Source organism: Ammodytes marinus (genome assembly GCF_949987685.1).
Source record: "Ammodytes marinus genome assembly, chromosome: 9".
NCBI classification, from domain to species: Eukaryota; Metazoa; Chordata; class Actinopteri; order Uranoscopiformes; family Ammodytidae; genus Ammodytes; species Ammodytes marinus.
The window spans coordinates 7,252,763-7,274,384 of NC_137213.1; the positions used below are offsets into that span (position 1 = coordinate 7,252,763).

Consider the following 21,622-nt stretch of genomic DNA (forward strand, 5'->3'; position numbering starts at 1 on the left):
TAGATTAATTTTTTTAATCTAGATTAATCTAGATTAATTTTGGAATTAATCTAGATTAATCTAGATTAAAATGTCTCATTTGAATTCATTCATAATATGTGTGTGCTCCCTAAATAATGACTCAAAGTAAGTCTTTGAGAACGTGTTTCTCAAGCCAGGTGGCGCATCAGACCAGGGGCTCATCTCCTGTTTCCAACATGCATCACAAACTGCTTGAGGAAGCTGTTCTACTATGATAATTGGTGATGAAAATAAATAATGTTCAACAAGATGTTACATAGTAACGCGTTACCGGCATCGGACCTCTTTTTTCAGTAACGAGTAATCTAACGCGTTACTATCTCCAAACCAGTAATCAGATTAAAGTTACTCATCAAAGTCACTGTGCGTTACTTTTTCTGTCATTTTCCTTAGTGAAACATTTTACATAACTTCACAAGTGACTGCGATTGCGATTTTATGTAAATAAATGTGCGCGCATGTGTCTCTAAACTCTCCAACTGCTCCAACCGCTCCTCTCGTCTTTTTGGTAGCGCCCCTCGTCTCTGCCATGCAGCGTGTGTGTGTGCCTGTGCCTGTGTCTGTGTCTGTGTGTGTGTGTGCAGCAGCATTACGGCCGAGTCGATCTGTGGCGCAAAACAAAGTTTTCCCCCCGATGAAATATAGCGTCTGCTATGGGGATATTTAGGATTCGGGTACGGTGACGTTGACGTTGAAGAGATAGAAGTGTTTAAAACTTGGAAACTTATAGTCACGTGGCGACCGGTGGCCACACACACCCACCCTGCGTTCCAATACCCGATTGTGTCGTGGGCAAGTGATGGAGAGAGAGAGAGCGGCGGGTGTGTGAGAGAAGCTTTGCCCCTCGTCTCTGACATGCAGCGTGTGTGTGTGTGTGTGTGTGTGTGTGTGTGTGTGTGTGTGTGTGTGTGTGTGTGTGTGTGTGTGTGTGTGTGTGTGTGTGTGCAGCAGCATTACGGCCGAGTCTAAACTGAACTGTACAAATGACTGGCTCCCTGAGCCGAACAGGAGGTGGAATAAGAGATTAACGGCGATATTTTTTTTTATCGCCGATAAGAGTCTGGCGTTAACGCAGCAGTTAACGCCGATAACGGCCCACCACTAGTTTTTTTCAAATTGCACATGGATCATAAACATATGAACAAATCAAACATATATGTTGGAAACACAAAAGACAGTGTCTGGGTCACCACATCAGGTTTTATTTGGACTGTGTGTACAGATGTTTATTTGGACTTGGTGTGTACAGATATGTTTTCTTGCTTGTTAATGTAGTATGTTTCATTAACTCACCACATTATTTGGACATTGTGTGTACAGATATGTTTTCTTTATACCTGTTAATGTACATGTTTAATTAACAGCATTTGCGCGTGGTTGTGCATGTCATAAGTGTGTGTTGTTTTCTTTATTATCTGGAGAAGAAATGTTTAGATATGTTTAATTCCCCTGAACAAACTACAGTGATAACAGCATAACATGATGTAAAAAAAAGTTTGGTCATTTCTTTCTACCTTAGCACCATTAATGTTAAACTGACTTTGTAAAGACAAAGTGACAAAGTGAGAGAGAGATTATTTTCTGCAAACTGAGAATCAGCACAAAAAAAACACAAAAAAATAAATCCTACCATTAGTTTCATACACATTCAATAATCATACACCTCTCTTCTTGGATACTTGTCTTTGGTTGACCCTAGATCTAGAAAGAATAGAACAATCAAGATAAAAATTATATTGCATGGCTATGTGTTTGTGTGTCGGCTTGTGTGTCAACTGGTTCTAATTGGCTTTCTTTTGTAAATTAATCTTCATAAAAACTGGACATGTAGCCCTTTCAGTCGCCTCGTTATATCCAGTGATGAAAATGATCACAGAGGCTTGCTGATGCCTCTGTGTGTGTTTACGTGTAGGCCTACGCTGAAGGACTCTGGCCCTTCTTTCAATCTGCGGATTCTAATTGTGTGGTGCAGTGTTACAGTTCCTCACTAGCATATCCAGCGGACAAAGCGCTCAAAGAATGAGGGTTTGCCCAGGACGGTGTATTCATCTCCTCTAAAGATGGCTGACATGTCCCCTAGCGACACCTTCCGCAGCACCTCTTCATCTGTGTCTGATCCCATGGCGATGATGGTGGGGACACCCTCCGCCCGCTTCATGGCGGACACTCCCTCATCCAACTGCTCGCTGGCTGTGATGCCGTCAGTGATGAACACAAAGCTCAGCTCAGCGTTGCGACGAGCCAATCGTTCTCCCCGCTACAAACACAACATGCAATGTTAGGGGAATATACTTTTTGGCTTTTCTGCCATATGTAAGACGGGAACATTGATAACGCTCTCATATCTGTGTGTGGATACGGAGCTCTAACCAGACGGCAATTAGCTTAGCTTAGCGCAAAGACAGCAGCAGGACAAAAGAGCTGGTAAAACCACAAATTGTCACTAGCCATTTCACTGCTTCCCATCTTTTTTCAAAGCCAAGCTAATCTCCTTGCTCCAGGTTTGTACCGAGTGTCTTGCCGAGAGTTAATTTAAGAGATTGAGACTTGTCTCATATCTGTGCGGTAAATATGAAGCAAGAGCGAGGAGGTGATTAGCCTAGCTTAGCATGAAGAATGCAAACAGAGGGAAAACGCTAGCCTGACTTTATCAAAAGGTCAAACATCCACTTAACCAATGAACATGATACAGTATATAAATTGTCTAATCTGTATGAAACACAAAATGCTAAAGTTGTAGTTTTCAAGAGGGTTGTATGTTGGATCAATGCTGCGTTCCAGACAAGTTGGATGTGGAAAATTGTCCATTGTAATTTTCCGACATCCTAGCTCAAAGTCGGGGTAGATGGATATGCTCCGAGTTTACGAGTAGGAACTCCGACTTTAAACGGCGTTCCAGTCATATTTTTCCTAATAGGAGGTCAGAAAGAATATGACTTCCCAGTTGTCTGGAACGCTTTGAGGTCGGATATCGGAAATTACAAGTGGGTAATCCTCTACTTCGGACTACTATGGAACGCAGCATAACTCTTGGCTGGTTGTAGCGACTTTCTCGAGTCCGGTTTTCAACTTGAGGTTGCTTGGCAGCCAGAAGAGACTGCAGGAAGTCACTGCATCTGGACAACAAACAGTCCCACACGTTAACCCCAGCAAAACCACAACTTCTTTACAGGTCAATTTTTGTAAAGGTTAAATCAATTAGATACTATGTTTTGATGACCGAGCTTGAAAGATGCTAGTAAAAGGATTTTGTAAGTTCTCCACAGAGTTGCCTAATGCAAGCTGTTTGATCTTGTTTCCAGTTAGATGCTGGCTGAAGCTTCATATACATACAGATGAGAGTGGCATCAACTTACTAAAGAAAACAAACTTCCCAAAATGCTGATCTATTCGAAAACAAGTGTTTGTTTGTACCTGTGGAATCACCAGATTGTTGACAGCGTGGATGATAGCGCTGCCGAGGCTAGAAGAGGAGTCCAGGTAGTTCACCTTCGCCAGTGAATCAGCGATCACGTTGAGATCGTGCGTGAGAGGGAACACCACTGTGTGTTCTCCAGGGCTGCCGTACTGCAGCAGAGCCAAGCGCGCATTCCTCTCGTCTGACTTGCCGTTGGCCAAGGTGAGGTGGCGAGCCACGTTCTCAATGAATTCTTTGGCCTTGCGGTGGTTGTCCAGTCCCATCCTCTCAGAACCATCCAACATGAACACCAAATCCACTGGTCGCTGAACACAGCTAGCCACAGCAGGCTCTGGAACAGACAAACACATGCATAAAGTTTTATATCAGACATGGTGCTCAGCGAGCTACAGCTGGAACACAGATGCTCAGAGCTCGAAGCCAGCAAAAATATACCGTAACATGGTGTGCTTCAATACATGCTAGTTACAGTCCAGCTTTCTGATGTCATCTAAACCTTCTCAGATCACAAAGGAAGCACTTTCTTTAGTATGCTCTACACTTTTATTCTCTTGAGAAGACATTATAAACACATGAATACATTTCAAACAAAACACGATGGTTCACATCAGAAAGTTGCAGTCACAGAGCTAACATGATACCACAAACATTTGGTTAAAGCCATAATTTCCCTTTAGTCATCCTTCTTTACAAGTCAAGCCACATGCAGAAAAACATGCACCATTCAAGGGCACTACAGACAATAGCCCCCTTATTCTCAGCGCCAAATCCATTAACCTAAATTCCATATATACTTACTTCTGACTCATATACAGTATACTGGGACATGTATGATACCAGATATTTTCCTCATGTAATGGCCTATTCACCAACATGATTAATTCACAGAGCACAGGGAAAAAAGGCCGTAACCATGGATATGTGCAAAACAGCAAAATAAATGTCATTTGGGTGATTCAGTGAGCTCGTCATTCACCATGGAAACAAGGCCTCATCAAAGAGCCACTATATAAGAGCAACGTGAATGGCTCTACAGACCTATCTGCCTCAAACAAATAGATGGCATCTATGCTAATGGAAACTTTCCTATATTAAGGTGAAAGAAATTATATTTAACATATTTGCAACACATATTTTTATGTGGGAAAGCACCATGTATGTTAATTGAGAAAAATCCTCCATATTTTGGCCTATCATATACAGTTACTGAATATAGGGCTGCTCTGAAAATGTTAGCACAAGACCAGCTTATATCATGCAATACTTTTGCATCAGCCCAGGTGTATATTGCACCCGTAAAGTTAAAAAATGCCCACAGTTTTCACAAAAATCTATTCTATGCCCAGTCATAAGCTTATGAGTTATTGGCGTCCATAATGTTGAGGTAGCATGGTTAGCATTAGAGCATTAGCAGAGTCCTAAGGCTTTCTCTGGGTCTCCCATTATGTCTCCATAGACATATTTGAAAGATTCGATGAACAGCTGGGTCCACTGCTGCCTGTCCGATCCCTGGGTGAATTTGGCTCTCTGTGCTGTGTACGCCATGGTTGCAACGCCAACCCCATACTGCTGCTCCCTCAGGCCGCTCAGCAGGCTGGCCACACCCTCCAAAGAGGTGGGGACCAATGAGGGGCTGCCTTCTTCGGACAGTGGCTTCCAGGGACGAGTGGCTTGCCCCCCAGTGTCACCCCCTCCTGAAACAAGTGGGTGGAATAACATTGTGGGCGGGGTCCCACGGCAGACACAGCCAACAAAGATACCGGAGGTAGTTTGGTCTTGTGTGTTGGCTTTCTAGCCACATGAATTAATTCCATCACAGCAAAGGCAGTGAAATGATATGACCTCATGTTGACCTCAGTTTATGCCACAATTTTTTTACACTCTTACAGGAACATTGAAGCATATTGACGCCTTAATAGTGCTGGTTGCCCGTGTCTAAATGCTGAAAAAGCATGTAGAATCTTAGGAGAAGACACTAAATGATGCAAAATATTTTAAAATCTTACCTGATTTACAAGGGAGATCAGGGCATACGATGATAGGTTCTGAAGCAAAAATAAGGACAGAATGTCAGAGAAAATGGCCTACGACCAAAACAACTTGAATAGTCCACTGGATTGACTTACTACACAATGTTTCTGTATTGAGTGTACCTGGGCAGAGCACGGTTTCAATCTTGTCTATGAACTCCTCTGCCACCAAGTCTGCAAAGCGCCTCATGCCCAGCACATTGCCAGCCCTATTGCAGGCAATGCTCTTCAGACTCTCATTCTCCTCAGTCTGGCTGAACATGTCTCCGATACCGATGGCACTCACATCGACATTGGGATCGCTGCTCAAATGGACAAGTACACACAAATACAAACAATGAGATAAAACTGTATTTTTTTTAAATGCTCGTTTTAAATGTTAAAAAATACAGCTCTAGTGTTAGGCACCCGCAGAGGGACTCGATCAGCTTGTAGTCATCTCTGGGGTCAAAGCGTCCGTCTGTGATGACAACTACAGTGACCTTGGCTTTTTCTCTGCGGCTGTCCTTGATAAGGTGATCGTAGGCGTATTTCAGAGCCGATGGAGTCCATGTTCCTCCAGCAATCCACTCCAAACGCTTCACTGCATCCTGTATATTGGATAAGACAGTAGAGATCAAACATTTACCAAAGGAAGCAGACATTTTTGAATGCAGTGAATCCTTCTGGCGGATTCATGACTTTGTTTTTATAGCCACTCCATAAAAAGATATATGTAGGCTGTGTATGCAGCAGTGAGAGTTTAAGATATTGACAGCCATAAACAAACAAATGATGATGAGGTGCCATAGTTAGTATATTAGCATTAGCAGAGGTCTAGCTTCACAGCTAACTGTAGGCTACATGCTCTTCCAGGTGGAGTTTCCCATTTTCCAAAGGGTCAAAATGGCCACCTTTTGTTAAGAGTCAGGTCAATAAACAAACAAGGGAACAGCTGCTCAAAATGCAGTAGCAATTAACAAAAAAGATTTCAACTATCCCAAAAAGTCAATTAAATCAGTTAAAAAAACAACTATAAGGGTGAATGTGTTATTCTGCATTTTTCTTATAGTCAACAATTCCCATGAAAACACCAAGTGCATTTCCTATGGACTATTTCATGTGCGGATTATTACACATTTGGCACACTTATGAGTTTTCAAGAAATTAGGACATTGTATTTGGAAGTGACTCAAACCCATATGATGTTGACTCATTGATGTGTTTTAATGTTTTGTAACAATGTAGGTCTATGCCAAAAAGGAATTCGCTGTATCAGTCTTAATATCAATACACAATAGACTTTTGTAGCTCAGTTGAGTTCTTTGTTGATTTTAGAATTTCACCAAACTCATTCTCTAAGGCGTGTCTACTATCTTTAACCCAAATGATATGTACTGTTAAATGTCAGTAGCCTAATATAGTGAGTGAGACATGACTCCCATCTGCCTTATGTGTGTGGGCAGCACTTCTGATCTGAATGCACTTCAGCCTTTATTCACTAAGAACCATCTGGTCAAAAGCGCCAAAAGAACAGTGTGTGGTGGACTCAAAATACACTTCAAAGCTGTATGCACGTCTTTGTGTTCGTGTGTAAGACCTTGAAAGAAGCGAGGGAATTGATCTTGGGGTCGTTGGGCCGGATGGCCTGGAAGGTTCCACTGTGACTGTATTGAACAACTCCCACTCTTGTGCCTGGGAACACAAGTAACCGTGTTTACGTCAAGATGGCAGCCATGTTGTAAACTTTAGACGTTGCGCTGATCATTTCTGAAGTGGTTTAAGCAGCAAATGCACATGTGCATGAACAAATGCATGTCTACCTGTTTCTGAATTAGGGTCTTTGGCCATCGATCCCAGTCTGTTGATGACGCTGACGACAAAGTTCTTCTCCAGGGTGAAGTTGGCCAGACCCACTGACTCTGAGCTGTCGATCACAAACACAATGTCCAGGGCTCCACAGCGTTTCTCACAGTCTGCAAACCATAAACACAAACAGGGAGAATCTCACAACCAATCAGTACGTGTTCAGATCATGAATGGCAACACAGTGATAACTGAACTCACCACAGCAGCCACACGTTTCCCTGATGTAGGTCATGACATCACATTCCTGCAGAAAGAAACATAAAATCATTATCTCTATCATATTCTTGTTTGTTTCTTTTGATGTGCAATCGATAAAAGAGCGGTCCGATTAAATGTTCTTACAGTAAGGCCGGGATCTCCCTCAGGACCAGAATCTCCCTGTAGAGGAAGAGAACACATGAAGTCACATATGTCGCTTGGCTTTTTAAGCTAGCTAGTAGATAATGCAAATTGGCAACAAGTAACCCTATGAAAACATCCACCAAGGTCTGCTTTTCCTAGCTAAAAGCAACTGGATATTATCTGCACAATGTCAGTGACAAGGAAAGTTTGTGTATACTCACGTCACGCCCTGTACCTCCTCTTGGTCCTCTGTTTCCAGGTTCACCTTGAGATCCTGGCTCACCCTATTGTGAGCAGAAAAAAACGAGTGTTGTTCCACCGCACCGTACAGACACCTTTTCGCTCATGTGACAGCAAATATCCAATGACAAGGAGATACTCACTTCCTCTCCTGGAGTTCCTTTAATTCCAGAATCACCCTTTTGACCACAGTCTCCTCTGCCGCCACGAGGTCCCTGTTTGCCCTTATCTCCTCTGCCACCCTGTACAACAGCGAGGGAGGAAAGACATGTCAGCCAAGTGTTTCGCTCCTGCTAGCAAATTTAAACAGACAGAGTGTGTGACTATGTTACCGATGGTCCTCTTGGACCAGGATAGCCAAAGCCTGTCCTTCCAGGATCTCCCTGAATAGAAAGAGAGAAACAGTCAAGACAAAGAACTGCAGCTAGATTACCCCAGAACTGTCCAAGAAAGATGCCAACATGCTTTTATATACACATAGGTACATACCTTATTTCCAATCGGTCCAGGTTCTCCTCTTGGTCCAGCATCACCGGGGTCGCCCCTGGTACCCTACAATGCAAATGGTATTAATGCAAGTTAGACGAGCTATGTGACACTTTTACACATGATGCCCAGATGTTTCCTTAAACCTACGTTTTTCCCACCCTCTCCTTGTGCCCCCGGTGGTCCCCTGGGGCCGGGCAGACCGTTGTCTCCCTGTTCAGAGGAGAGATAAAAGTTGATGACTGGTGCAACAAAAGCAGGTAGTTTAAAGAGTGTATGATGTTCAAAATGCACATCTGCGGATTATATTGATAACTGTGCTCTTTTCACCTTTCCTCCTTTGTTTCCGGTTTCCCCGGCAAGTCCTCTCAAGCCCTCTGGCCCTGGTTCACCCTGAAATTTAAAACCAAGTTGAGCGTCCTAGTGGTGGAATAATGTTTACCAAACAAATCATTTAAAATCACTTATTATGCAAAATGCACTTCCTCATGTTATTTTCAACATTAATATGGGTCCCCAGTGTGACTAGAGTATCCTAAAGTATGGGAAAAAACAACCCTCACTCTTTTTCTCCATTCCACCTTTCTGCAAAACCAGTGTTCAAAACCCCAAGTCAGATATCTTTCCTCTTATGACGTCATAACCCCACTCCCCCCCATTACTAACATAACTTAGCACTACCTTCGCCTGTGAGAAGCAAACCCCCAGATACCTCTGAATCTAGCAGTTAGAGTCTAACCGGGCAGTCAGACTAGGCTTTTGGAAGGCGTGGCCTAAAGAGACAGGCGCTAAAACAGAGCGTTTCAGACGTTGGCTGAAAAGAGGGGATTTAGGCACTGTGAGAAATATAGAAAAGGTTTATGGGTTTTCTCCCTAGTAGAAACCCAAATTACAACTTTGAAACTCAAACTTAGCATAATATGGATCCTTTAACAGAGGGACATTTTTTTTCATGAAACGGAAATGTTTCACCCTTGTGCGTTTGTTTAGATAAACTCATACCTTGTCGCCCGCAATTCCTTTAGGCCCTAGAGCACCCTTAGTCCCGTATTCTCCTCTTCTCCCCTAAAACACAAGAGCCATAAGAAAATCAACACAAAGACATGCAGCTGATGCATGAAGGTGAACATTTGATCATGGCCGGGTGAATCTTACAGGCTCTCCACTTTTTCCTGGCTCTCCAGCTGTTCCCTACAAAAAAAGAACACAAAGATGAGCTACACAAGAGTGAAAAATGAGTTTGTGTTTGAATGTATTGCTGTCTGCGGCGATGAGTCTCACTGGGGTTCCTTTCTTTCCTGGGTTGCCAGGTGAGCCAGCACCTCCCTCTTCTCCCTGTGAAGGAAGTACCAGACATTAGCTGCATTTCGTCTCCAACATTTCTCCAACAATTAACATGTTCTCTGACCTAATGTCTGTCCCAACAAAGTGTTCCAGTTTACCTTCGGGCCAGGCTCTCCCAACGGGCCAGATGGACCAGGTTTCCCAGCGCGGCCTGAATCACCCTGAAGACAGGACACAAGCACACACACAAACATATACAGTCAGGTACAGTTTAACGACAAGGTTGGGCGGCTAACGGATTTCGTTGCAAGTCAAAGTTGATTGTTTGAGAATTGTTTGAAGATGAGATCATATACTTTTTCTCCTTCGGTTCCAGGGAGACCACGTTCACCGAAGTCTCCGGGATGACCATCAGGACCCTAAAAAGCAACACACGCACACAACATAAATAGGCCATAGCACAACTGAACACAATTAATACTAATTAATTCGAATTGTGTTGACTGTCATACTCTATCGCCTGGGTCTCCTTTGCAGCCGGGAGCGCCGATCCGTCCGAGTTTACCCTGGGAAGAAGAAGACAGAGGGGGTAAAACATTTTAAAGGAATTTTTAAACCCCCTGACTAGAGTTTTACTTCAAACTCAGATAGTCACTGATGGAAATGCTCTGAATAGAATCAAATTTGAGTCCAGACGGCGTTTTGTTCCCTAAATTTTACAAGAAAAAATGTAGCCTCATGCCGAACCCACCTTCTGTCCATCTGTGCCATTGCGTCCCGCGAGGCCAGCCACGCCCTAATGACAACGAGAAGAGACAATTAGAGGAGAAAAACCAATCACTTTCCAATGTTATTTTGGCTAGGTTAAAAATTATGAAGACAAGAAAAAACCAAAACCTACCTTCTTCCCCTGAGTTCCTAACTCTCCCTGTGGGCAAACAGAATATCAAAAGTCATTTTGTGTACAATCATTATTACCATTAATCTACAAACACAGTTGCACTTTATCAAAATGGCACCATTTGAGACAGTTTTTAATCAGCATTGCCTCACCTTCTCGCCTTTTAGACCAGTTTCTCCCTAAGGAGTGGAAAAGGGGAGAAGAAAACATTATTTACAACAATAAAGACACAAACAAGTAAATATTTGCCATACTGTGGTGTACAATTGTTTGCACAGTATAAAGCTTCTTACTTTGACACCAGGCTGACCGATGGGACCCTCGATACCGGGGTCTCCTGGGCGACCTACTTCCCCTTTAAGACCAGGATCGCCGTTGTCTCCTTTAGCTCCCTGCAGGGTTGAAGGGAGAAAATATTGGTCAGGATAAAAGTGGCTCGTATACCATTTCTGTTATAGAGATATAGTGTTGTGGGGGCCAACAGTAATTTTTTTTTGCCCCAGGGCCTTATAGCAGATTTACCCAGCCCTGGTTGCAATTTTAAAAAAGCGTCTATATTATAAGTGATCAGTTATAGATTAATCTGAGGGGCATTATATCGTATTGTATCATATCGTACCGCATCATATCGTATCGCATCGTACCGTATTACATCGTATCGTATCGTATCGTATCGTATTGTATCACATTGCATCACATTGCTTTGTATCGCATTGTAGGTGTTTTAGTGTGTGTGTGTGTGTGTGTGTGTGTGTGTGTGTGTGTGTGTGTATGAAGCTCACTTTTTGTCCTCTGTGGCCGTTTGGACCTGGAGGCCCTTCTGTCTCCAGACAGGACACACTGTAACACTGTATTAAACAGGAAAGGAAGACAAACAGTCAGTGTTGTACATAAACATCTTAATGATATGTCTGATCGTAAGGTCCACTGTGCGTTCTTTACCTCTGTGTACGCCATGTGTTTCTGGGAAGACAAAAAGGAACAAAGTGTGAGCAAAGGAGACAAAGTGTGAGCAAAATTGTTTCATTTTCCTCTGAGTGTCACTGTGTGTGTGTTTGTGTGTTACCATTGTCTTGATGATGCGATCAATGGTGTCTGTCTGTATGGTGGCTCTGCCCTGGCTCAGATCCACAGCCAAGAATTCGTCCCTGTAGACTGTGGCTGGAGTGTTGGCGATCTCCCTCAGTCCCGTCTCCTCTTTGTTTTTAGAAGCCGCCACGGAAAATATGCGGATGCCTTCGTCCCGAGCCTTTTCCCCGGACACTTTAATGCCCCCGCATGGGTTTCCAGTCACGTGGCCGTCGGTGATAACCACAGCAAATCGGATGACCTTGGGGTCTGAGGATGAGCGGGCTGAGCGCAGCATTTCCTGGGTCATGTTGGCCAGGGCGCAGTCGATGTAAGTTCCCTTACCCAGGTATTCGATACTATCAACTTTCTGGAAAAACAGGGACACATGTGACTTGTTAAGGCTGGTTTACCAGTTTGTAAAAACAGGCAACTGCCCAGGGACCAGAAGCCCTCTGTGGTAATTAGTTTTTCTTAATTTGATCGATTGATTAATATTCAATGAAATGAAAGTTGATTCCTGCATTTCTCCCTTATCTTTGGCTGTTGGGCATTAATACAGTTTTACACATCCAGGCAAGCGTCTTCCCTTTGGGACCAATCTCATGCTAACCCGAGCTAACCGGCTGTTCACTGTAGCCTGGTTTATATGTTCTGAATACATATTCATCTTTATTTATGATTTTGGTTGGGGGTCAATTGCCCTTGTTTTGAAAGTGCATAAATCCAACTAAGAGTATATTACAAGCAATTTCTGCTCAGTAGTTTTTACATTCTAGGTTTTGGGGGCCAACAGTTTTTCCTAGGCTATAGCAGATTGAACCAGTCCTGGTTAGGTTACACTTTACAATAAGGGTACATTAATGAACTGTTAGTTATTGCTTAACCCTTATGCCCTATTAAAAAAAAGTTACACTGGTACCGTTAAGTACATTTTGTGTATTTTGACCTTTAAACTGCATTAAAATTATGCAAGATCAATATTTTTTCACAATTTTATTTTCATTTTTTTCATGAAGGAGTTGTTATTCAATTTATGTTGTGATTTAATAAATCACAAATAAAAATTGACCCTTTAGATGCCATTTTTGATCATATACCACTAACCGCTTTTTTGAAAAATACACATAAATTCAATATTCAACTTTTTTATTAAACTTTGATTATTATTAGTATCACCGGCTCACCCATCTGAATAATAGGTGAGAAAACTGAATTTGGTGCATTATTACTTTTTGTTTAATGTCAGATTGAATAAAAAAGTTACACTGGGACCGTTAAGTACATTTTGTGTATTTTGACCTTTAAATTGCATTAAAATTATGAAATATTTGGGGCATTATTAATGTTTGAATAATGTCAAATTGAATAAAAAAAGTTAGATTTCTACCATTGACTTACATTATAACTTACATTATTGCCTCTGATTACCCATTTTACTGCAGAAAACACAATGCAATTGGGTAAAATGAAAGAGAATAGTAAAATTTACCCATTTTATCACCTCTTTTATCATCGTCTTTATTTCAAAATATGAGTTTTTATGATGAAAACCACTTACTAAAACTACAAAATAATAATTTTTAATTTTTTTTAGAGTGCTTGAGTGTGTGGTTATGTGTCTGTGTCTGTGTGTGTGTGTGTGTGTGTGTGTGTGTGTGTGTGTGTGTGTGTGTGTGTGTGTGTGTGTGTGTGTGTGTAAGTGCATCTGTGTGTGTGAAAGTGTGCTTGTGTGTGTGTATGAGAGGAGAGAAATTACAAGGGTTACAGATTTGCAGCCCTAATATCGTATGACACATGCAAACACACCCCCCCCCCCCCCCACACACACACACACACACACATACACACACACAATCTTATTTTTTCATGGACATGCAGACATCAGTCCATACTATCCATATCAGAACACCTTTGACATTTTTCTTTCGATTTTTTGTCACAGTGGCCAGTGAAGTTTGACAGAAAATATAAAAATTTAAATTTTTTTCTCGTTTGTGTCATTTGGCATGTTTGTTCCTCGGTTTGAGACCATATGAAATGAATAAATCAACTAGAAATGAGTTAAAACCTAAAATGTGATGCCTTGCCTTCAAAATGAATGCAAAACATTATATAAATTCTGATTAATGGGGCTAAAATGGTGCATTTTTTTATTGACCTTATTTTTACATAAGTTTATCAAGTTTACTACAGAGAAATGGGAAATTACAGTAAAAATTATTTTTCACTTAAATTTTAAGGGGGGGGTCAAAAAATTTCGTTATAATGGAAGTCAATGGTACAAATTGTGTAGTTAACGGTCCCAGTGTAACAAAAACATCTCGCACAGTCAAAATTAAGTAGATATGGATGAAACTCAGAATACCCAAACTTCATTGAAAAACACACCTCCTTACCAAATGTTATGCTAGAGAACGATCACAGCCAAAATTATCTAAAAAATGCAACCCCAGATACACAAATCTCCACCAATGGGGCATAAGGGTTAATAAGCATCAATTTATCATTAACAAACCGTTAATAACTGATTAGTTAATTCTTAAAGGGGATTAATTAAGCACCTCATAACCATTTTGCTTAGTTAGTGCTTAACTAGGCAGTAGTTAACTTAGCATAGTTAAAGGCCTATTTCACCGGTGGGAATATGAAGGTGTATTGAATTCTGAGATCCTATGTAGTATAAATGTGCAAAAAAATTGAAATTGGTTCATCATAGCCTGAGAAAAGGCAGAAAGAGTGTTTTATGGTCTCACTGTCTAACCCTACATTTCTCTTTCTGTGATGTCACCCACCTATTGATATAGGTGGGTCCCGCCGGTGAAATAGGCCTTTAATGCTTTATCAAGCATTTACTAAACGTTACTCACTAAACATTGACAGTAAGTTAATGCTTAATAAGCATTAACTAACTGTTAATACCATTAACTAAGCATTAATTAACAGTTAATGAATGTACCCTTATTGGTAAGTGTTACCCCTGGGGCAACATAAAAAAGCGACCATATTTTATAAGTTATCAGTGGGGCAGCAATGTTAACCACTGGTGGCAGCTCTCCATAGATTGGTCCTTTTGTGTCAATATGAAACTCCTACTGGGTGTGGTCACTGGTCAGAAATCTCCATCCTTAGGAAGGGAGGATATACATTTAACAAGAATACTCACAGACAAGAAATCGCTCTTGGATCCAAGGGGGCTGAACACGACCTGTCTCTGGGAGAAGTGCAGTCCACCAATGTTCCAGTTGATCTTCACAGTACCTCTGATTTCTTCATCCTCTAACTGCTGGGCAAACTGCTTTGTGAATTGCTACAACAAGACAAAATACATTATACAATATGGTCAGTACAGATGAATCGGTCGATTTAGAGACAAATGGAATAATATATTTTTTTTTTAAATAATGAAATTGCAGGTAAACAAGAAACCTTGATGCTCTTCACTAGCGATCCAGCGGGTGGCTCCTGTAGGGCGATGGTCTCAGATGTGTCTATGGTGAAGTACACGTCTATGGGGCATTCATTCTTTTCTGCAGGGAGCACAGAACAACCATGTGTAAAACCTCTGTTGAGGAGCGCAATACATTTAAATAGGCAAGGTGAAATGTTTCATGGGATGTGACTGGAACTGTGTTGACAGGTTGAAATGACATGTAACTGTGGCTCTGAGGCATCAAGGGGTTCAGTTTCATGACACTCACTGCTGCACTCCTGGCCGTGAGCCAGAGCTCCAAGAAGAAGACCGAGCACGATGGCCTCCAACCCCAGCATCTTCCTCTTCTCCTTTCTCCTGACACACACAGATACAAGACACACAGCTGAGCCTACAAACTGATTGTTTAATTCTCACATTGTCTTTTAGAATCAATAAAGTGAAAGTATAGAACTAAACTGAACCGCAAAATACAACAACCAACAATGACAGGAAAAACACTGAAATGCATGAATGGAAATTTAAAGACAAGGAGACTTGGCACTTGTTTTAAAATAATCATCATTGTAATAAACTTTTTCTCTGTGTTGTAATCTAATAACATAGACTTTTCAAATCATATGGGATTTTTGTCTTGTAGTGTTCCTTGATCACTTAAGTAATTTGCAAAATAACACCTTTCTCTCATCAAGATTCTCTATCTGGTATCAAGGAATTGCATGAAGAACGGCTGTTGACTTTGGCCTAGAGGAACAAAATGGCTGCCAGAGTTATGTAATCGGTTTGAAAGCATGTCATGGGTTGAACACAGCTCTCGTTCTTGTGTTTAATGGTGGAAATAGAAACAGCAGAAACTAAAGAAAGTGGTGGATCTCGGAAAAAACTCACATTTGCCTCATTATGGACTGTTCATGGAGAAACTGAGACATGCAGGCCTTTACTTGCTGACAAACTACAGCCATAACTATATGAAGTTCTGTCAGATCCACTCAATAAAGGCATGTTTATTCTAAATGACTCACTGACCAAAACAAAAATTAAACAAACATAACTTTGGGTGATGACAAAAATATTTCACAAGTCTGCTGCCCGTGGGTTTGCCGGCTGTCATGACTGGATGAACCCGTAAGGGGGCACTCACACAATGACCCCTGCTTGTAAATCGGTGAAACAAAAATGGATATAGAAATATGCAGCATCACTATAAAACTTTAAAAGTTAGGAAAACAACATTTTTCAAGGCTCTTCACTAGATGTTTGACTTTTTTAACTAAAACCACATACATTCTAGCCAACTAAGTATATTTTGTTGATATAACTTACCATTTACAGTATATCTAATGTAACTTCAATGTAAATTTTGAGTTCTACATACCAAGACTTACCATCCAAAATACCAAAGATTAAGACGATTTCATATTTAATGCTTGAAAAGATTTTGACCGACTTTGTTTCGTTATTTTTATAGACAGAGAATAAGTTTGAAATCCTTAGTATGTGGAACTCAACATTTTAATTTTTCATACATACAGATATATTTATATTACATATGAATGATAAGTTATCTCAGCAAAATATAAAGAGTTTGCTCAAATGTAGGCAGTTTTACTTTAAACTTAAGAGTTTGAGTTGGCCTCAATACAAAAAATGTAGTGAAGACAGTTGCCTTGAAAATGTTTACAGTGATGTAGCACCCAGGTAATCATGCAGGACCTGCCTCCAGTCCCTTATGATCTCAGATGTGCATATAAGCAAATCTGTATTTATCCAAATAATCACAAACCATCCAACGACACACACTAATGAAGCCTTCAGGGCCCCTGAAGGTTGGGGCCCATGGGACAATGCACTCTTTGCCCGATTAATAGTTCAGACCTGATGGCTGTGCAGGAGGAGAAGGCCTCATTAGGGCACAGACTGCACATTCAGTTAGCACTCATATGTGATGCTGCTTGCAACATTTCACCAAAGCCTGTCTACCCATCACTCTAAATCTCCACCCAGCAAGTGCCCATCACTGGACTATCATTTAAGGTCTTAAAACGGGGGTCCGCGGCCCCTATGGGGTCTGAGGAGGTACTGCAGGGGGTCCCCTATAATTATTTAGACCCCCCCCCCAAAAAAAAAAAATTAAATAAAAATTAAATCATTTTGAGTAAACTTCAAGCATTTATAGGCGATACCAAGTTACTTTTTAGTTTGTGATTAGTGATTCCCATGACCCCTTCGGCTGGCCATGGGGTCAACCTGATGTGTCATGTTAGCTGCCATTAAATAGAAAGCTGAAAAGCAAATAATTGACTTGACCTTATTTATTTATTTTTATGTATAAAAACATGTTGCATCATTTTTCTGGTGTTTGTGGATGTTATGGGAAATTATTTAATTATTGATTACTGATCAATTTAAATGTATTTTAATTTAAATTTAAAAACAATTAAGAAATGCTTGTGCCAGAATGCACAAGAAAGCGTCAGGATAGAGTTTTTTTCTTAAAATCTCTTCCATTGGAGGATCCCATAGACCCATAAATACCAATTATAATTATGGATAAATGATTTTAAAATATTTTAAGCGCACAACACTGGCTGTCAGTAACGCGCTTTGCTGGGGCACCCTCTAGCGGACAGAAAGCTGTGAGCAGCGCAAGAGTCGCTCCTGCAGATGTCCTCACTCCTCTCCCACTGTCCGGCCCAGGGGAGTGAGTGGAGTCCTCCTAGCTTCACTGGACAGGTAAATGTCACGCAGGAAATACGCAGTGATAACGGGCGCTGCTTGAGTTTTGTTTTCTCAAACAATTGGCGTGGGGATTTTTAAGAAGTTGCTTTGTCCAATAAAATTCCCCAATTTCTCTTGAAGAGAGTGAGTTTAATACATGCAAATACACACACAGAGACACAGAATCAGAGAAAAATTGTTAAATACACGCAAGGAGAAAGAGGCAGATAGGCTATAGGGTAAAAAGAGATTGGCACATTGTTGTGCGTAAAAGTGCTTCTTACCCGAACTCTTTCCAACAACTTCAAAACTTCGTGAGCTGCTGATCCAGTGTTGATTATCTCCTCATATCATCAGAAAGGATAGCCGAGGGAGAAACGGGGGAAACGGGAGAAAGAAAATGGGAAATAGAGTCCTGGATGCGCCTTTACTCTCCGCAGAAGACCCGTCCGTTCGCTCCCCTGTCCCGGTCCAGCCCCAGCGATACGCTCTGATCCCTCCTCCTGTACGCGCACGGCGCGCCCAGTGTCCATTCCTGTCCGCTTGGAGGCGCCATGGCTCCGCAAGAATCCTTGTGTGCGCGCGCGTGTGTACGTGACCCATTGTACCAGTGTTACTGGTTTGCACCAGTAAAAGGAGATGCCAGAGAGCAGCTCGAGTTTTGAACACATTTTCCTATCGCAGACGCCTCAAACAGATTGTCCGTTTATCAGAATATATGACAATTTTCTAGATGTGGCCCTCAGGGGAACACATGGCACTAGCCTGTGGACACACTGAGCTTTCATGTTCCTGACACAGGGGTTTCACAGTTAATCTCACACATGTGGTGAGAAAGAATGAAATAGAACAGGATAAAGGGCAGACTTAACCCCCCCCCCCCCATACTCATAAACACACACACACACACACACACACACACACACACACACACACACAAACACACAAACACACACACAAACACACACACACACACACACACACACACACACACACACACACACACACACACACACACACACACACACACACACACACACACACACACACACACACACACACACACACACACACACACACGTGCATGTGTCTGGTGGTCTGGTTACAATTAGCAGGCCAAATGAGAGGAGTTTATACTTGGTGTAAACAGTGACACTGTCCACACATGACTCTGCTCACCATGTTTATAGCCATGTAGATGCTTGGGCTGCCCATTAGCCTGTTTATATGTGTATAAGTGTTGGTGGACGTGGTGGGGGGGTCTCCCTTTTACAGGATTTACCTTGCCTGTTGAATTTACACCCTGTAAATGTAAAGCATATTTCTTTTCATTTCATCGTTGCTGATCCAGTATTGGCTGCAGCGTCAGGGTCCAATTTGCTCAGATCTTCTGAAGTGGCCTGCAGAGCTGCCAGTGCATTGACCAGTAACACTGCCACTAATGCATTACACAGGCAAGAACTCAGGAGGCAATGTGAAGAACAGGCTTTTACATGCAAGTCAACATCTGTTTACATGGGATGCTATCAGCTTGGAGAGGGAGTTGAAGAAGTTTTTTGGTCAACTGAGTAGCGAAGGTGTTGCTCCTGCACTTTTAGAAATGTACTGTTATTATAGACGCACTTTTTGAAGTTTGAGTCCTTAATGCTTTTTGATTGAACTCTATCTGAACGTTTTGTGGGCTATATAATGGATTTAGAGGTGACTAGGGGTGAGACAGCAGTCAGCATTTTGTCACAGCGACCGAGTGCAGAAGAGAGAGAAAAAGGAGGAGGAGAAGGACAGTTGCTGTCCAGAGTTATTGCTTTCTGAACTCTTCTCTGTCTTGGCGAGGGATGGGTTTTTCCTTAAAAAGAGAGGAGAGAGGAGCGGTGGAGCATTGTGTGTGCGTGTGTGGGTCTGTGTCTCTCTCTCTCTCTCTCTCTCTCTGTGTGTGTGTGTGTGTGTGTGTGTGTGTGTGTGTGTGTGTGTGTGTGTGTGTGTGTGTGTGTGTGTGTGTGTGTGTGTGTTTGTGATGGAGAGATGTGGAGATGTGGAGGTGGGGGGGTTTTGGTCTCTCTTAAAAGTGTGACTCATAGAATAGGAATGACCTCCCTCTCGAATAAGAGTTAACCAGTCTCTGCTTCTCACTCTCTCTCTCTGTCTCTCTCTTTCCCTCTCTCTCACTTTATACATTTCGTGTTTTCATTATTTCTTTCACATGGACTAAAAGAGCGGTTCAGTCCAGAGGGATTTCTGCATAATCAGTTCCAGAATCATAAACAGCTCAACTCTCCCAACATTACTGCAACACTTTTCTCAATGTTCCACAGGAAAACCCACATTCAGTTTACTTCATATGCAAACATGCATAAAGACAAAGGCGAATATAGGAACATAAAGACAAATCAAGCATAAACGCACACATCCACAGTCAAACAGCAGCAACATTTCCATACGGTGAGCAGCCTGCAAAGATAAACTAAATATTCAAAGATTACAGTTTGGTTCAAATCTCTGCGACTGTCTCTTTGTGTGTATTGAGGGATACAGTTCTTTCAGATGTTCTCCAGTGCAGCTCCTGAATCTGAAAAGCTATATTTAAGTAAGAAATAAACAGGATATTACATTAAGCTTATGATAAGCTTAAATGTTCTCCTTCTTTCCTTTGCTTCTTTGTGGAATCTTTTTCCCTTCCTTCTCTCCAGATGTGCTTGCTTTTCAGACAAGGCAGCTGGGAGTCTTTACCTTAGTGCAACACACACACACACACACACACACACACACACACACACACACACACACACACACACACACACACACACACACACACACACACGTGCGTGCGCATGAGGTACGCGCACACATCATGTACGCCTATGTCCATGTGCAAAACTGATGTCACTACCAGTGAATTTCGTTGGAAAAAGGCTGTGCTGAGGTCTGAGAGTAAAGTGGTACTGCGAAGTCCAATCGGCTACAGAAAACAGGCGGAAGGAGGAAATTGGGTCTAAGAATAATGGCAGAGGAGCCAAGACAAATTTCTGCACAACAGAACCCCTCCTCCCCCCTAACCACAAACATACAAAGCACACATGTGTGCATGCACACATGCTGCAAATCATGCACAGAAATATGCGTTGCCTTGCATATAAGTGGGCACACCCATGCACACTCGCACAAACAAACAGACTGGGGCTCGACAACTGATAAGTGGAATTTTGGCTATGGGTCTTCAAAATTGACTTCTACACAGGAAGAGATTTATCAAACAGTCCAGAGACCATCAGTGCATAAGCAGGCACACGCACACATGCACACAACACACACACACACACACACACACACACACACACACACACACACACACACACACACACACACACACATGCACACAACACACACACACACACACACACACACACACACACACACACACACACACACACACACACACACACACACACACACACACACACACACACACACACACACACACACACACATGCACAAGAATGCACACAGAGAAGATTAAAAGATTGGCTCAAAATCAGGACCAGGGAAAAAAAGGAAAGTATCTCAAAATTAGAGAGTTCCACAGAAATTCTGCTGAAGTCTGACTGTGCAGATTTAATATAAAACATCTGTCCCTGATTGAGAAAACAATTTACAGTTTTTGCCGAATGCTTACACACATGTTGCACACTTCCCCCGGAAGAAAAATGTTAACCTTTTAAAAGTAAAATTCATCAATCTGGTGCACTTTGAGAAGAAAGCTAAGGCTAAATCACCTGTGTCAATGTGGGCTATTTAGTACTATTTTCTGGAATAATTTGGAGACACAGAATTACCAA

The 21,622-nt window shown here is 41.9% G+C and overlaps 1 protein-coding gene across 3 annotated transcripts; it reads right to left on the reverse strand.

Annotated features, from left to right (window-relative positions):
* Nucleotides 1–1,201: 1,201 nt before the first annotated feature.
* Nucleotides 1,202–18,268, reverse strand: col6a2 (collagen, type VI, alpha 2). Of its 3 annotated transcripts, none has more exons than XM_080034419.1 (32): nucleotides 18,074–18,265; nucleotides 15,340–15,425; nucleotides 15,068–15,168; nucleotides 14,805–14,948; nucleotides 11,637–12,008; nucleotides 11,513–11,533; nucleotides 11,353–11,418; nucleotides 10,864–10,962; nucleotides 10,723–10,749; nucleotides 10,571–10,597; nucleotides 10,421–10,465; nucleotides 10,182–10,235; nucleotides 10,026–10,088; nucleotides 9,828–9,890; nucleotides 9,667–9,720; nucleotides 9,541–9,576; nucleotides 9,388–9,450; nucleotides 8,716–8,778; nucleotides 8,536–8,598; nucleotides 8,389–8,451; nucleotides 8,232–8,282; nucleotides 8,043–8,141; nucleotides 7,881–7,943; nucleotides 7,660–7,695; nucleotides 7,516–7,561; nucleotides 7,272–7,424; nucleotides 7,049–7,143; nucleotides 5,878–6,059; nucleotides 5,593–5,771; nucleotides 5,446–5,484; nucleotides 3,436–3,770; nucleotides 1,202–2,278 (listed from the first exon to the last, which is right to left on the reverse strand). In XM_080034419.1, exons 2-32 carry the CDS (start codon nucleotides 15,407–15,409, stop codon nucleotides 2,009–2,011), a joined length of 3,042 nt encoding a protein of 1,013 aa, XP_079890545.1. In that variant the 5' UTR covers nucleotides 15,410–15,425; nucleotides 18,074–18,265; the 3' UTR covers nucleotides 1,202–2,008. The 3 variants fall into 3 exon arrangements, with proteins under 3 accessions (XP_079890545.1, XP_079890544.1, XP_079890546.1); XM_080034418.1 differs by having other exon boundaries at nucleotides 15,340–15,428; XM_080034420.1 differs by lacking the exons at nucleotides 1,202–2,278; nucleotides 3,436–3,770 and adding an exon at nucleotides 3,955–5,133 and having other exon boundaries at nucleotides 15,340–15,428; nucleotides 18,074–18,268.
* Between the last annotated feature and the right edge of the window lie 3,354 nt (nucleotides 18,269–21,622).

Bases quoted from the DNA above. Each gene is read 5' to 3' on its own strand.
- col6a2 (XM_080034419.1), bottom strand. From the start codon at position 15,409: ATGCTGGGGTTGGAGGCCATCGTGCTCGGTCTTCTTCTTGGAGCTCTG. The intron at 11,534-11,636 runs GTAACACACAAA...TTGTCTTCCCAG, and splicing joins ATCGCATCATCAAGACAATG to AAACACATGGCGTACACAGA. The intron at 6,060-7,048 runs GTCTTACACACG...TCCAATATACAG, and splicing joins ATTCCCTCGCTTCTTTCAAG to GATGCAGTGAAGCGTTTGGA.